Source organism: Centruroides sculpturatus, unplaced genomic scaffold, assembly GCF_000671375.1.
Source record: "Centruroides sculpturatus isolate CEXI.00-Female unplaced genomic scaffold, Cexi_2.0 scaffold653, whole genome shotgun sequence".
NCBI classification, from domain to species: Eukaryota; Metazoa; Arthropoda; class Arachnida; order Scorpiones; family Buthidae; genus Centruroides; species Centruroides sculpturatus.
In genome coordinates, this window is record NW_019384874.1 from 122686 (window position 1) to 137736 (window position 15051).

At 30.7% G+C, this 15051-nt stretch overlaps 1 protein-coding gene across 1 annotated transcript in view; it reads right to left on the reverse strand.

Moving 5' to 3' along the window:
• LOC111630925 (solute carrier family 12 member 6-like) overlaps positions 1 to 15051 on the reverse strand; it is a 132875-nt gene that overhangs the window by 72298 nt on the left and 45526 nt on the right. Inside the window, exons 6-9 of the mRNA XM_023375084.1 lie at positions 13826 to 13956; positions 8849 to 9084; positions 7624 to 7850; positions 3812 to 3970 (exon numbers count right to left, since the gene is read on the reverse strand). Coding sequence (XP_023230852.1) covers positions 3812 to 3970; positions 7624 to 7850; positions 8849 to 9084; positions 13826 to 13956 — 753 coding nt within the window. The remainder of the gene's footprint in view (positions 1 to 3811; positions 3971 to 7623; positions 7851 to 8848; positions 9085 to 13825; positions 13957 to 15051) is intronic.

Sequence of the window (15051 nt, forward strand, 5' to 3'; positions counted from 1 at the left end):
GCGTCGCGCGTATAATTTGTACCGTTTCCCTTCCGTTTCCTTCCTCGGTGCCTCCTGTTAGCCGATGGCTAAGTTTCCGGCGTCTGATTGGTCCGTGACAGTGTGACGGAGTTGGAGGGAGTTATAAAAGCGGGTGTAAGGAGTAAGAAAAGGACTCTTGGACTTTTTCGAGAAAGAAAGGGAGAGAACCGCAGACGAAAAAGGAGAGAAGAGCGACCGAGAAGAGAGTGGACCGTTGGTAGAAGAAAGGAAGTTGCGACTCGAAAAGAAGAAGATTCCCCATCGAAGCCCACAATCGGACCGCTACGACAGAACCCTTGCAAGTCCCTTAGGTACTCCGTCCACAATATTTTTATTTTCGGATCTATATTTAATTGTCGAAAAAAAGAACGGGGCCTCGCGTGAGGAAGGTTAACGGAAAGGGGAACATCAGGCTATTTCGTTATTTGTTACAATATCTGTCGGGTGTTGGACTGTTTATTGAGATATATATTGTACCGCGTTTTTCTTTTACTAAAATAAACCTTTGTTTGCCTGATCACACGTGTCTACCGATTTTTCATTGTCCTTCCCTTTGTTCTTTCTATCGTATATCTGTAACCGCAGACCACGTGCCTTGCGGAGTTCACAGATGTAAACAAATGTATGGGGTTTATTGTTTATTGCTGTTTTTTCTTTCTTGGACATCTGAAAGATGTATTGTCATTGTGCTCATTGACATAAAATTTAAATTGAAAATAAATAAATAAAACGAGAATAAAATATAAATTAAGTAAACTTTTTGTACAAATACTTTAAAATCTGTAAAAATAAACAATAATTTTTGTCGTCTATCAAGAATAAAATATATCTTTAAGAATAAATACCATCTGTTTCATATATTTTGTAACTCCAATTTCTGTAAATTGGAACTTAATTTCCATTAAACCATATATTATATTTTATACACATACCTGTACAAGAAGGGAAGAAAATGGCAACAAGAACTGTAAATGAAGTTGTAATATCTACAATAACTTGATTATATGTTTTTTCTGTATGAGATGATTCTTCATGAACTTCAGATAAAGAAATGATATCACCTTTACTTCTAAAGTTTGGTTGAATGTTCTCTATAAAAAAAAATTTATGATTAAATTCAAAAATTTTAATTTAATTATATAAAATTTATTATTTCTTATATCATTATGCAATATTAGAAAAAAATGAGCTAAAATAGCATGTGATGGTGCAGCAGATATACTTCCATATTAATCAATTAAAAGTTACAAAATGAGAATAACAATGATCATTTTAATAAGCACTACACATAAAATCAAAATCCAATAAGAAACTACAAAAATCTACATAAAAGCAAATGTTTTCATCTGTGTTGAATGGTTATTGTCAGGCTAAAAAAAACCTTCTCACTGCAAAGGTCTTTTAGCCTTTACATAACCAATGATGACCAAAAAGCCCCTGAAATTTACAAAAAACTTATTAGGGATGACAGGTTCCAAAAGGATCTAATATATATACAGTGGTACCTCAGGATACGAAATTAATCCGTTCCGAAACTGAGATTGTATCATGAAAATGTCGTAAGGGGATCATCTTTTCCCATACGATTACATGTAAAACCAAATAATTCGTTCCAACGCGAAAAACATACTCAAATTAAAGCCAAGTAATACATTAAAAAAATAACTGTAAGTNAAAAGATCAAAATTTTAAATATTAAATTTAAAACTTACCCAAAATTTATATAAGTTAAAAGAAATAACTTACATGTAACAGCTAAAAATAGCTTTATTTTAATAAGAAGAAAAATTAAATTTGTAGCACCGTACATTTAATTAAAAAAATAAACATTTTTGAGTCTACTTTAGTCTAGTGTCAGAGTGATTTCAAACTGAATGACTTAGAAAGATTAAATAATAATAAAATTGAGTTTAACCCTTTAAAATTATCACCAATATACCTATAAAGATATCAGTTTCAATAAAACTTATTACACTGTATTTGCTAATAGAAATATTATGCAAGATATCAGAAATATCCGTTTAGTTATAGATAATATTGAAATACAGAAAATCAAAATTATAAGATATTTAAATCTATATATTAATCAACATTTAGGATGGATTGTACATATCAATTAACTTTGTAAAGCTAGCAAAATTCATTGGTATAATAAATTAATTCAAAAGTTATTTTGCATTTATATAAAACAGTTATGAAACCAAAACTCTCTTATGAAATAATTATATGAGGAAACACCTGTAATTACTTTATGACAAAAAATACAAGTAACACAGAAAAAAATTAATAGAAACTGTTTCAATATTGAAGAATATACTTCTGTTGTGCTTTTATACAATAAAGTAAAAAAGGGTATTACAATATAAAACTATTGTTTACAAAGCAAGTTATCTATTTGTATCTAAACATTTATACAATATTGAATATCAGCACAATTTCTTCCTCCTGTATTAAAAATATGAAATAATATCCTAGTAAACTGCAATCTGGATGGTAAGTGTTTTTAATATTAATATTAACCCAGGTTTTCAGTTGTTACTACATGCTATCCAAAAAACAGATTATATACTTCTGAATCATAAATGTTTCATAGGTCAACATTTAATAATAATTATGGTTATTAAAGTGTGAAATAATATTCATTCTAAAATAATGAAATTGACCAACTTTAAAACTAATAAATTGAAATTTAAAAAGCTGTACATTCTAAACCAATTAATAATTAATCATAATTACTGTGTATCACTAACAATTTGTGCAATGTATATTGTGATGTGTAGCACTTCGTTGCTATGATTGTATTATATATATTTTTTTTTCTGTTTTCCGTTTATGTCGCGTCGCGCGTATAATTTGTACCGTTTCCCTTCCGTTTCCTTCCTCGGTGCCTCCTGTTAGCCGATGGCTAAGTTTCCGGCGTCTGATTGGTCCGTGACAGTGTGACGGAGTTGGAGGGAGTTATAAAAGCGGGTGTAAGGAGTAAGAAAAGGACTCTTGGACTTTTTCGAGAAAGAAAGGGAGAGAACCGCATACAAAAAGAGAGAGAAGAGCGACCGAGAAGAGAGTGGACCGTTGGTAGAAGAAAGGAAGTTGCGACTCGAAAAGAAGAAGATTCCCCATCGAAGCCCACAATCGGACCGCTACGACAGAACCCTTGCAAGTCCCTTAGGTACTCCGTCCACAATATTTTTATTTTCGGATCTATATTTAATTGTCGAAAAAAAAAACGGGGCCTCGCGTGAGGAAGGTTAACGGAAAGGGGAACATCAGGCTATTTCGTTATTTGTTACAATATCTGTCGGGTGTTGGACTGTTTATTGAGATATATATTGTACCGCGTTTTTCTTTTACTAAAATAAACCTTTGTTTGCCTGATCACACGTGTCTACCGATTTTTCATTGTCCTTCCCTTTGTTCTTTCTATCGTATATCTGTAACCGCAGACCACGTGCCTTGCGGAGTTCACAGATGTAAACAAATGTATGGGGTTTATTGTTTATTGCTGTTTTTTCTTTCTTGGACATCTGAAAGATGTATTGTCATTGTGCTCATTGACATAAAATTTAAATTGAAAATAAATAAATAAAACGAGAATAAAATATAAATTAAGTAAACTTTTTGTACAAATACTTTAAAATCTGTAAAAATAAACAATAATTTTTGTCGTCTATCAAGAATAAAATATATCTTTAAGAATAAATACCATCTGTTTCATATATTTTGTAACTCCAATTTCTGTAAATTGGAACTTAATTTCCATTAAACCATATATTATATTTTATACACATACCTGTACAAGAAGGGAAGAAAATGGCAACAAGAACTGTAAATGAAGTTGTAATATCTACAATAACTTGATTATATGTTTTTTCTGTATGAGATGATTCTTCATGAACTTCAGATAAAGAAATGATATCACCTTTACTTCTAAAGTTTGGTTGAATGTTCTCTATAAAAAAAAATTTATGATTAAATTCAAAAATTTTAATTTAATTATATAAAATTTATTATTTCTATTATCATTATGCAATATTAGAAAAAAATGAGCTAAAATAGCATGTGATGGTGCAGCAGATATACTTCCATATTAATCAATTAAAAGTTACAAAATGAGAATAACAATGATCATTTTAATAAGCACTACACATAAAATCAAAATCCAATAAGAAACTACAAAAATCTACATAAAAGCAAATGTTTTCATCTGTGTTGAATGGTTATTGTCAGGCTAAAAAAAACCTTCTCACTGCAAAGGTCTTTTAGCCTTTACATAACCAATGATGACCAAAAAGCCCCTGAAATTTACAAAAAACTTATTAGGGATGACAGGTTCCAAAAGGATCTAATATATATACAGTGGTACCTCAGGATACGAAATTAATCCGTTCCGAAACTGAGATTGTATCATGAAAATGTCGTAAGGGGATCATCTTTTCCCATACGATTACATGTAAAACCAAATAATTCGTTCCAACGCGAAAAACATACTCAAATTAAAGCCAAGTAATACATTAAAAAAATAACTGTAATAAGAAAAACAAATGAAAAATGCGAACTAATGTAACGTCGTATGGTGAGTTTTTGTTCGTATCGTGGAGCAAAAATATGTTCAAATTTCATGTCGTATCCTGAAAATTTCGTATGCTGGGGCGTTCGTAACCTGAGGTACCACTGTATATAGGTTGTACCAAGAGATCACTTAAAAAATGCATAACAGAACATAAATTGGATATAGAAATAGAAAATAAAAAGCAATTCACCACTCTTTTGATATATGCTAGTGATAATATTGAAGCCGACTTACAACGAGCAAAATTAAAATGGACAAAATGGAATATCTCAAGATAGTGGAGGTGCTACAAATCTTTAAACAAAAAAGCAGAGAATGAATATCAGCTTTAAAGTAGAAAAACAAATTCCTGTGCTTGGCAGGCCTTATTCAATATATTATTATAAAAAACTTATAATATCAGCTACAAGTGAAAACATCCCATTTGTCAAAATTTGAATTCAAATTTATACAGTATTTTCATGGATTGTCTGGCATGTCAGTGTATCTGGGAAGACCATGAAATTAGATATTTCCATATGGTAAAAACCAGCATGCTAGTTTAAGAGGTTATAAATACCTCTCTAGAGGGCATATCAAAACGAACAAGTTTTCATTCTAAAACTGTGAAACTATCAGCATTGCATCAAAAACTATGATTACATGTTTAATTTCTGCATTTTGTCTTCTTTCTAATGATGCAAAATATTATTCATGGAATGCTGAAAGTGCTTTCTTTTATCTTTATTTTATTACAATTTGATCCAAAAATGCAAAAATAAACATATCAAATTTCAAAAACTCAGTGTGAATTATCTTAACTTATACCTATTAACATCCAATTTGTGCAAAATTTGAGAGGAAGGTGTTATTTTTAAGGTTAGGGTAGATTGTCAGTGCAGCTTGAACTGACTAACTATACTATTAACTTAATAGTATAGTTAGTCAGTTCAAGCTGCAATATCAAAAGTCACTATTTGTTTTATTGACTTGTAAATGAAAACTTTCTACAGTCAGTCAAATTACAATTTTATCATTTTATTGTACTAGGAAGAATGTTTTCTTTAACATATACTTAACTACTAGTTTTGTTACATCTGATTAATTTTATTTTTTAGTCATGGCTTAACCAGCATGCTGGTCTCCCTCGATTATCTTTGGCATGCCAGTCAATCTGTGAAAATATGGAACAAGGTTCTTCAAACATTCCATTCTTGAATATTCTTGAACACTTTCTTGAACACTTCTTGAACACTTTCTTGAACACTTGAACAATATTCTTGAACACATTCTTGAACACTTCAATAACCTGAAAACAGGTGTTAGAAGTAGACCGAAAGTATTTGTTTGTGTTCATGCTTTCATGTTTGTGTTAATTTTTTCACCATTCTACTGGGAGAACTTTAAAGTTAGTGTGTTTGTTATTTTATTTTATAATTGCCTGGTTTATGGAATTGAGAATAATTTTGGTTGTAGCTTTAGTGAATTATTACAGTAGATGGCCAAAAGCTACTACAATGAGGAAAGTAAATACAGGTAACCTCTATATAGCACAGCACTTCTATAGCACAGGTTCACTCTAACACAGTTCAGGAATTGGGTAAAACTCTCATACAACATGAAATGTAATAAAGGGTGCGTTCTATTATACCTCCGCGTAACTCTGCGCAAGCATTCTAATTGTTTTTGTGGCTACTTTGAATGCTCTTTCAACAAATAATTCATTTAATGGTTAAATTTTACATTTGGGACCCTTTTTTTGCCTCTAAAAGCTCATTTTAGAATTATAGATTTCTCCATCACAATACTATCAATAGTGTGGGTGCCACCATCTTTCTTTCACCATCGTTCCTAAATGCCTACAAACAGCAGCGCATTGCAGAGCGACTGCTATTAACGAACGCACCCAAAAACTGTTACCAGTTGATGATGCTCATGCTGAGATCATCATATAGGATGAATAATCCTCAGGTAAAATATTTACTTAAATAATAAATAAGTATTTTACCTATGAAAAAAATGAATAATAAATCCAATTTAAATAAGAATTTAACAGCATGTTTTTTAATTTTTGGAACCTAACTCCCCCTTTTCGCACTAGTTCTTTGTTTCATATAACACGGATTTGCATAACAAGGCAAGTTTTTGGAACATAACTCCCATGTTATACGGGGGTTATCTGTACAAACAATATTATCAAATTGCTTGAATCTATTTTTATGAGATTTGGTTATCCTAAGAAGTTAACTTCTAATAACAGACCCGTTTAGAACAAACAGGAACAAAAATGCCATATGCTTGACTCAGCGAATAAAAGAAAGTCCTCAATCTACAACAGGCATTCCATTATTATAAACTGTAATTATGTTTGCCTTTATAAAGTTGAATTAACCAAAAAGCTAGTATCAATAATCTAACAAAGTAAATAATACACCTTTAACAGAGAAAAACACTGGATAAAAACAAATATTTTCAAGCCAGTTTGTCTCTCACCAAAATCTTACCCACTGTTAAAGGTGTATTGCTTGCTTTATTTATATTTGGTTTTATCTGAGTTGATTGAGTTACCCTAACCTGTGGGAAAATTCCTGTTTTATATACCAACTACAAGGTAAAATTGTGTAGACATTTTAATATAAAATAAACTTTTGTTACAAGTTTGAATGAAGAATAAATGTTACAAATTGACTGTTACATACAATAACATTCCTAACCAAGAACTGCCTTAGGGAGCAGCTAAGAATATAGCGGTAGCCAACATGTTAAAAACAAAAAAAAAACAATTATATAATCAATAAAACCCACAAAACAGTCTAACATATAAAATTCCTTAATTTTTATTTCATCAGAAACATTTTTCAATCCATCAGCTTAAAAATGTAGTTAACAGAATAACAACATAACAACATAAAAGACTGGATTTTACTCTGTTGTAAACCAGCTGCTGAAGAACCAAGATAATTTTAAAATATTTCAAATAAAATAAAATTATAAACTATTACATTTAAGTCTACTTCTTGTGATTTTGATTTTCGTTCTGAAATTTTACTTACCCATCAAAACGCCACTGGCAAGACCGGGTAAAGCATCAATGTATTTTACTTCATTATCATCAAAATATGGATCACAAGTATAACCTAAATTTTGTGTAGAATTTGTAGCTGTCACATTAGAACAATACAGATAAAATAAAGAATTGCTGATATTCTTTTCTTTGGTGCATTCATATTCAACACCCAAGTATATACTGGAAAGAATACGATCTCCTAAAACACAAAATCTAGAGAAAAATAAAACAAAAGATACATATATTCATATATAATTTAAAATAAATTTAAATTAAACTAATCAGATAAATACAAAAAAACATAAATATCTAATTATTCAGAAAGTTACAATTATTTTACATTATAATCATTAATTAAATGGTATCAAATGGATGTACAGTACGTGTATACTCTAGTTTTCTGAACTAAAATAAAAGCAGTTAGTAATGTTTTTAAACATTAAAATATTTATTTAGAAAACTAATTTTAAGTTTCTAAGATTTGTTTTCATCTTTCTTTAGACACCACATTTTCACTTTGTGGTAGAATTTTGAACTATTTTTTATATTGCAGAAATCTTTTCCCTGTGGTCTATAACATATATATCAAGTTTCATCAAAATCTGATAAGCTGAACAAGCTCTAGAGGTTTGAACAGGATCAATTTAATTATAACCACCATTTATGTACCTGTACAGTACATTAAAACAAACTATAACACTTTGCTGTTGTATTGTTGTACTGAATAAAAGTATACATTTTGCGATAGTTTTATTGGCCATTGCATAGCATCCCTTCTAAGTGCTGTGTGGTCATTTTTTTTTGTAATTGTTGAATTTGTTTTATTCTCTTTTAAAATTTATTTCCACCATACCACCATATCTCTTCATTCCATTCAAAGTTTACACTTGCTTCCACTTAAAATTTGGTTACTCTCATGGATCAGATGAGGTTAAAACGGAATGGAAACATTACAAATATGGAACTGAATAAAATATACATGCACAACATGTACAGTACATCCAGAACTCCAATACATCACATGCAAGTTGTTTTTAACTGAACTGATATTAACATTGTTGTGATAAATCAAATTTAAACTAATTATCAAACTAAAAACATATTTAATATCACATCCAATAATTGAAATTATTTTATTTTATAAAATATTAAAAATAAAATTTTATATTAAACATTATTTTCATGTAACATTTCAAAATTGTTATACTCACTTCAAATTATCCCTTCCGTAAGTATTTACAAAAACACCAATATATACACAAATTATGGACACTATTACACAAAAAAGTGCAACAGGTGCTAATTTACTGACAAAAGCAACTCCAATGAAAACCATAATTCCAATTATAACAAGAAGAATTGTCCCATATGTACGAAAATTGTGGTACATAATTTCTTGGTCTTCTTTGAAATCCCCATATAATGATAATGATGGAGCCAAATAAATCTAAAATATAGAAGAACAAAAAGTTTAATAATAGTCATAAATATTTAGTTCAATCAAACATGCAAAATACAATGGAACCTCGGTATATGACCTTAATCCGTTCCCGATGTTTGGACTTATACCGAATTGGACGTATACCAAACCAACCTTTCCCATAAGAAGTAATGTAAAAATGATTAATCCGTTCTCACGTAAAAAAAATGGCTGGCTTTAAACACCTCACTTTCCTGGCTAGTTCCTGCTTGATTTTTCGTGAGCTCAGCATATATCTTTTTAGCTTTCTCGCAAATAATTGCTTCCGATACGCTGTCTCCAGCACTGTTTTTCAGTTATCCAAAGCAAAAGCAATTTCTCGACATGATCTAATGTCTTCGATCTCTGTTTAGAAATTGATTTAACCCCTTTCGCAACGTTAGCAGATTTAATAATGTCTTTATTTTTCACGATTGTCCGTATCGTCGTTCTCGGAATACGGTAAACAACAGTTAAAATCTCGAACATGCGTGCCACCTTCATATTTCTCAACAATCTCTTTCATCAGTTCCATTGTAATTCTAGTCATTTTTTTAGTTTTCTGTCGCTTTTCATTTGCCTTTTTGGGATTCGTGATTAATAAAAATAATAAAATTTTACTTACGAATTAAAATCAGAAGAAATTAAAAAAAGTTATAAACCATTGCACTGCAAACGTCTAGTCTGGTCTAGTACACCGATAGTGCTACTTATTCATTGATGGCACGTATAATTGAATTATGTCGTATACCAAACAAAAGTCGTATACCGAGCAAAATTTGTTTCGTCCAAACAGGACATATTCCGAATTGGACGTATTCTAAAACAGACGTATACCGAGGTACCACTGTACTTTAATTTAACAATGATTGTATATAAATCAATCTGGTAAAGTAGACATATCAGTCTAAAGAATATAACATCTCCTTATCCAGCAAAATTGTATTACTCAAATCTTTACAAATGTTTTCAACCTAAATTAATAAGTTTTCAGTGAGAACATCAAAGATCATATTTGGGTATGGAATGTTTAAAAAAAGAACAGATTTAAAAGACATTTGGTAGAAGCAAAATTTTTATCAATTCAAATGTTCAATGTTAACAATGTTAACTTCCTAGAATGTATGAAGGAATGTTTTGCCTGGTTATTAAGAGTTATAATAGGTTTTCCATGCAGTTGAAATGGTTCAACATGCTTATAGATAATGCATTTTCCCTTACTTGTGGATTTAAAAATCTTCAGTTACTCAAGTGCTTTTAATGCATGTTTATTTTATCTTTTATGTAAAAATCTGCCTGTGGCATCAATACATTCTAATTCTCAAGCAAACCTCCCATCTATCGCTAGAATCTTACATGATTCTTAAGCATACATTGTGGGGTTCCTGCAATAGCCTACTTTAGCTGGTAACTTCCTCATTATCAGTATTCTTTATACCATACATTTCTTATTCTTCTGTTTTACCCAACAACTTTGATGTTCTTGTCTCCTTCTTTATGCTGAATATTATGCCGTCTCCTGGAGAATCATTTATCAATATTATATGAGTTTCTTAGGGCACTTTGCAGAAGGACACATAGTTTTGTATCTGCATGTCATTGGGGATATGAATTTCATGAATAATTGCAAATCTGTGTACATTTGACAGATTAGGGACTATCACATTATCAGACCAAGAATATTTAACAGGCTTTACTTTGCATCCCTTTATTCTTTTATTTTAATACAGCCTTGCTTTTGCAACTTGGACATTTTACTGGATAATATAAAGCATTCTGCCTTCTACCGCCAACAAATATTAGAACTTGCACACATGGCATACTACACTCATTGCCATAGAAATTAGTGCACCAAGAAGGAGTTGTTGGAATTGAACGAAATTGTTCATGTGTGAGTGTAACAGTCAATACAAAATGAAAGCAAAAGGATCATTTATTGCAGAAAAACTACAAATGAAAGAAGGTTCTAGTACACAGTTGGGTCACCTCTAGTGTGAATACATAATGTGATACGAGCAAACATGGAGGCACACAGGTGTTGTATGAAGGCCTCTTAAACCTACTTATTAGTTTTTTTAAATTTTTGCTCACTATGGCATGTCACAAATGGTCAATAATCAATAAGTAGCTCATTTGTGGCAAGACTCTTAATTTTTAACCATGCCCTGTAGCTTCAATAACCACGTAACACCAGGTTGTGCAAATTGGGCAAGGATACAAGCGAGTACAAAGTCTACAAGTATGAAGTTTTTCTTCATAAACTTGATTATTAAAGACAAACGAACTGCCAAATTATTGGGTATAAGCTTGATGTTTCTATTAAAGCAGCCAAGGTAGACAAATCAAGAATACTAGAGAGCAAAAGAAGTACTACAATCTCCAAAACGAACTAGAAATCTTCCAGGCTACAGGCAAAAAAACACATAACATTTCATTACTAAAATAACTTTCATTTTTCATTACTAAAATAAGAATCAAATTGAGTGATCAGAGTATCAACCATCTTTACTTTTTATAAAATCTTATTATAAAAGTTTACAATAATATTTTGTATTATGTTTTATGTAAAAAACGAAAATTACCTTTTAAGTTAGAAGTTTCATCTAANTAAAATAAGAATCAAATTGAGTGATCAGAGTATCAACCATCTTTACTTTTTATAAAATCTTATTATAAAAGTTTACAATAATATTTTGTATTATGTTTTATGTAAAAAACGAAAATTACCTTTTAAGTTAGAAGTTTCATCTAAGTTCATTTTTTTTTCTTTTTTTAAATTTTTAGTCAATTCAAAGCATTTTTTTGTTGTTGTTGTATGCAGTTTCCAGCAAACTTTAATAAATTTTTTCTATTTGTGAAAATTTCTATGTAACTCAAAGGTAATTTTTAATATATATCTTAGACAGCATTATTAATATGATTTAGGAGGTTGCAAAATGTATTAAATTACTTTAAAAATGAAAAATAATTATATCGTTTGATTTCAAGATATTTTGTATATCTTAAAAAAAATTAATTCTATCCTGGGATTTTCCAGGATCCTGGGAAACAGTTCACTTTTATCCTGGAATCCCGAGACAAACAAAAGACCAGGAAATGAGAAACGCTAATTCTAAATCTGTAAGTAAATTTGAGACAACACTCATACTTACTTAAAGAAAAAAATATTGAAAAACAGAGTTTGTATTTAAAATCTGAAATTTTGTACGGAGAATTTTCCAAATTCTCGAACAGTGTTAGAGCGAAACCAAAAACAATGTTTTATGGGGAATATCCACAGTTTTTGAACCATGTTAGAGCAAAACCGTGTTATAAAGTGCCATGTTATACAAGGAACAACCCCAGTCCCCAATTGATTCGGATAAACGACGCTCTACTGTAATGCCAAATGAGTGCTTTACAATACTTTACATTAAGAACATTATCTGTATCTAGTTTTTTCACAACATTTGAATAAAAGTTTGAAGTGAATTCTATTGTGGTTTTATCTTTATGACAGGGAATATAGTAAATATTTGATGAGTATGTCAAATAACCAAATTATGCAATTTATTAATATAAAAGATCAAAATTTTAAATATTAAATTTAAAACTTACCCAAAATTTATATAAGTTAAAAGAAATAACTTACATGTAACAGCTAAAAATAGCTTTATTTTAATAAGAAGAAAAATTAAATTTGTAGCACCGTACATTTAATTAAAAAAATAAACATTTTTGAGTCTACTTTAGTCTAGTGTCAGAGTGATTTCAAACTGAATGACTTANAAAATAGAATTGCCCCATTAAAGAGCTGTCAAGTTAGAGCTCATATAGAGACCTCCATGCAGTAGATAGTGTGTCCACATCCCTATAATTAATACAAGTTAAAGTTCTACTGGCTTTATTTATTTCTACAGTCACTATATTTCTAAAGTCATTTTTAACAGCAATTTTCAAGTTATTAATACAAAAAGACCATTGTTAAAATACACATCATCTGACTCTTAAAAATAAAAATATACAAAATTCTAACATTTAAAACAGTATTTTCTTTCTTGAATTGCACTTTATAAATATTTTATTTGTAACAAGTAAACTCCAATTTTTCTAATGGAACTAAATTCTGCTTCATTGCAACATAGAAATTTAAATTATTTATCATTTCTCTAGTAGTCTTGGGAAATCAAACCTATCATCTGGAAAATTTCAACAGAATATCTCTATAAAAATCATTTGTTTTTAGTTTGGCATGATCAATTCACTTTGATCATGCCAAACTAAAAACAAAGAACCATTGATAATTTACTCCTCTCTGCAGGGAAACTAACTCCCCCAATTCTATATAAATACAGCATTTTATGTTCCTGAAAAATTCTAGGAACATAAAATTGTGTTGTCAACAGAACTTAGCACAAAAATAATAATTTGTAATAACTCTGATTAATTCTAAAATTACCAAATGCAAGTAACTGATATCTATCCTTCATTAATTATGCTTCCACATTTTTTTTTTAATAAGCTCAAAAATTTCAATTTAAGAAAAAGTGCACTATCTAAACTAATTATACAGCTTATTTAAGAGCCATTTTCAAGTTGTAAATGTTACCAATTCCAATTTATTTCAATATTACACATTTTGTCTCTTTTATTAGTTTATTTACAGTTTCACAATATACAGGCTCAATATTACATCTTTATTATTTTACTTTTTGTTTATAACATTAACAAATTTAAAAGGTAAACTTACCAAAAAAATTTCTACCGCTCCAACAATGTACATAGCTCCAGCAAATGTAGTTGCCAAATAAAATAAAATTCCAACTGCTCCGCCAAATTCAGGACCAAGAGAACGAGAAATCATAAAATATGATCCACCCGCTGTTAAAAAAAATACATGTTTAAAATGATATGTTAGTACATATACATTATATTCACATTTTAAATTTACTTAGCTCTCTAAGAGATGTACAGTACAGTGCATTGCATAGAAATATTACATTGTACTACACCACATTAGTGTTATGTACTTGATATTTTTACTTTGTTTGAAGAATATAAATATGGCCAATTAAAGTATCACTCATCTTTCTTTTTGTCACAGACATTTTTGGCACGACCTTGGTTTGTCAAAATGTGCAGTTGCCATGTGTTGGGTGAGCACCATTTTAGTAATGTGTGACACAATGGGCACAAGAATATCTATGAACATGTCAAAGAGGAAATGGATTGCATTGGTGCACAACAGAGTGCACAGACTGGCAGATTTGCCAAACAGCCTGTCAGGACCCATTTGCCACAACATGACATCCAAAGCTGTCACCATCAACAGGTTCATCTCTGTCCACCCAAATCACTCTCAATAGGTTACATGAAGTCAGGCTGCACGTAGAACAACTGGCAGCACAAATGCCATTAACTGCTTGACATGGGGCTGCATGCCTGGTATGGTGTTGTCATCATTGCAAATGGACCACTGAATAGCATTGAGTATTGATTATGGATAAATCCCCAAAGCTAGGAAACTGGCCTTGGCATGTCAGAAGGGTCTAGCTGTGAAACTCAGGCAGGTTAGAGGATCTGAAGATCCCACTTTGGCCTCAGCCATTAATGGAGTCTTAAGACTCAGAACTTAACGTTCCAGAGATGTCAGAATATCATGGTCCTTGGGTCTGTATATCAGGCTGTAGTGAAGCTTGTCCAAAGTGCCACATCTCTATCTGTAGCCACTGTCAGGGTTTTGAATATCTTCCCAATCTTGAACCTATCCCTGTTCAGATGGATAGCAATAGAGTTGCATTTTGGCTTAGTGGCATGCAAATTCACATCAAAACAGCGGGGAGACTGATATAGCCAAAGCACAGCAGCTGTTTTTGATGGCATTGTCACTATGGGGACCTATAATGGGACCCAGAGAATAGATTCTGTAACTGCTACAAACAGGTTTCCCAGGGAGGCCTTGTCTTCAGATAGGAT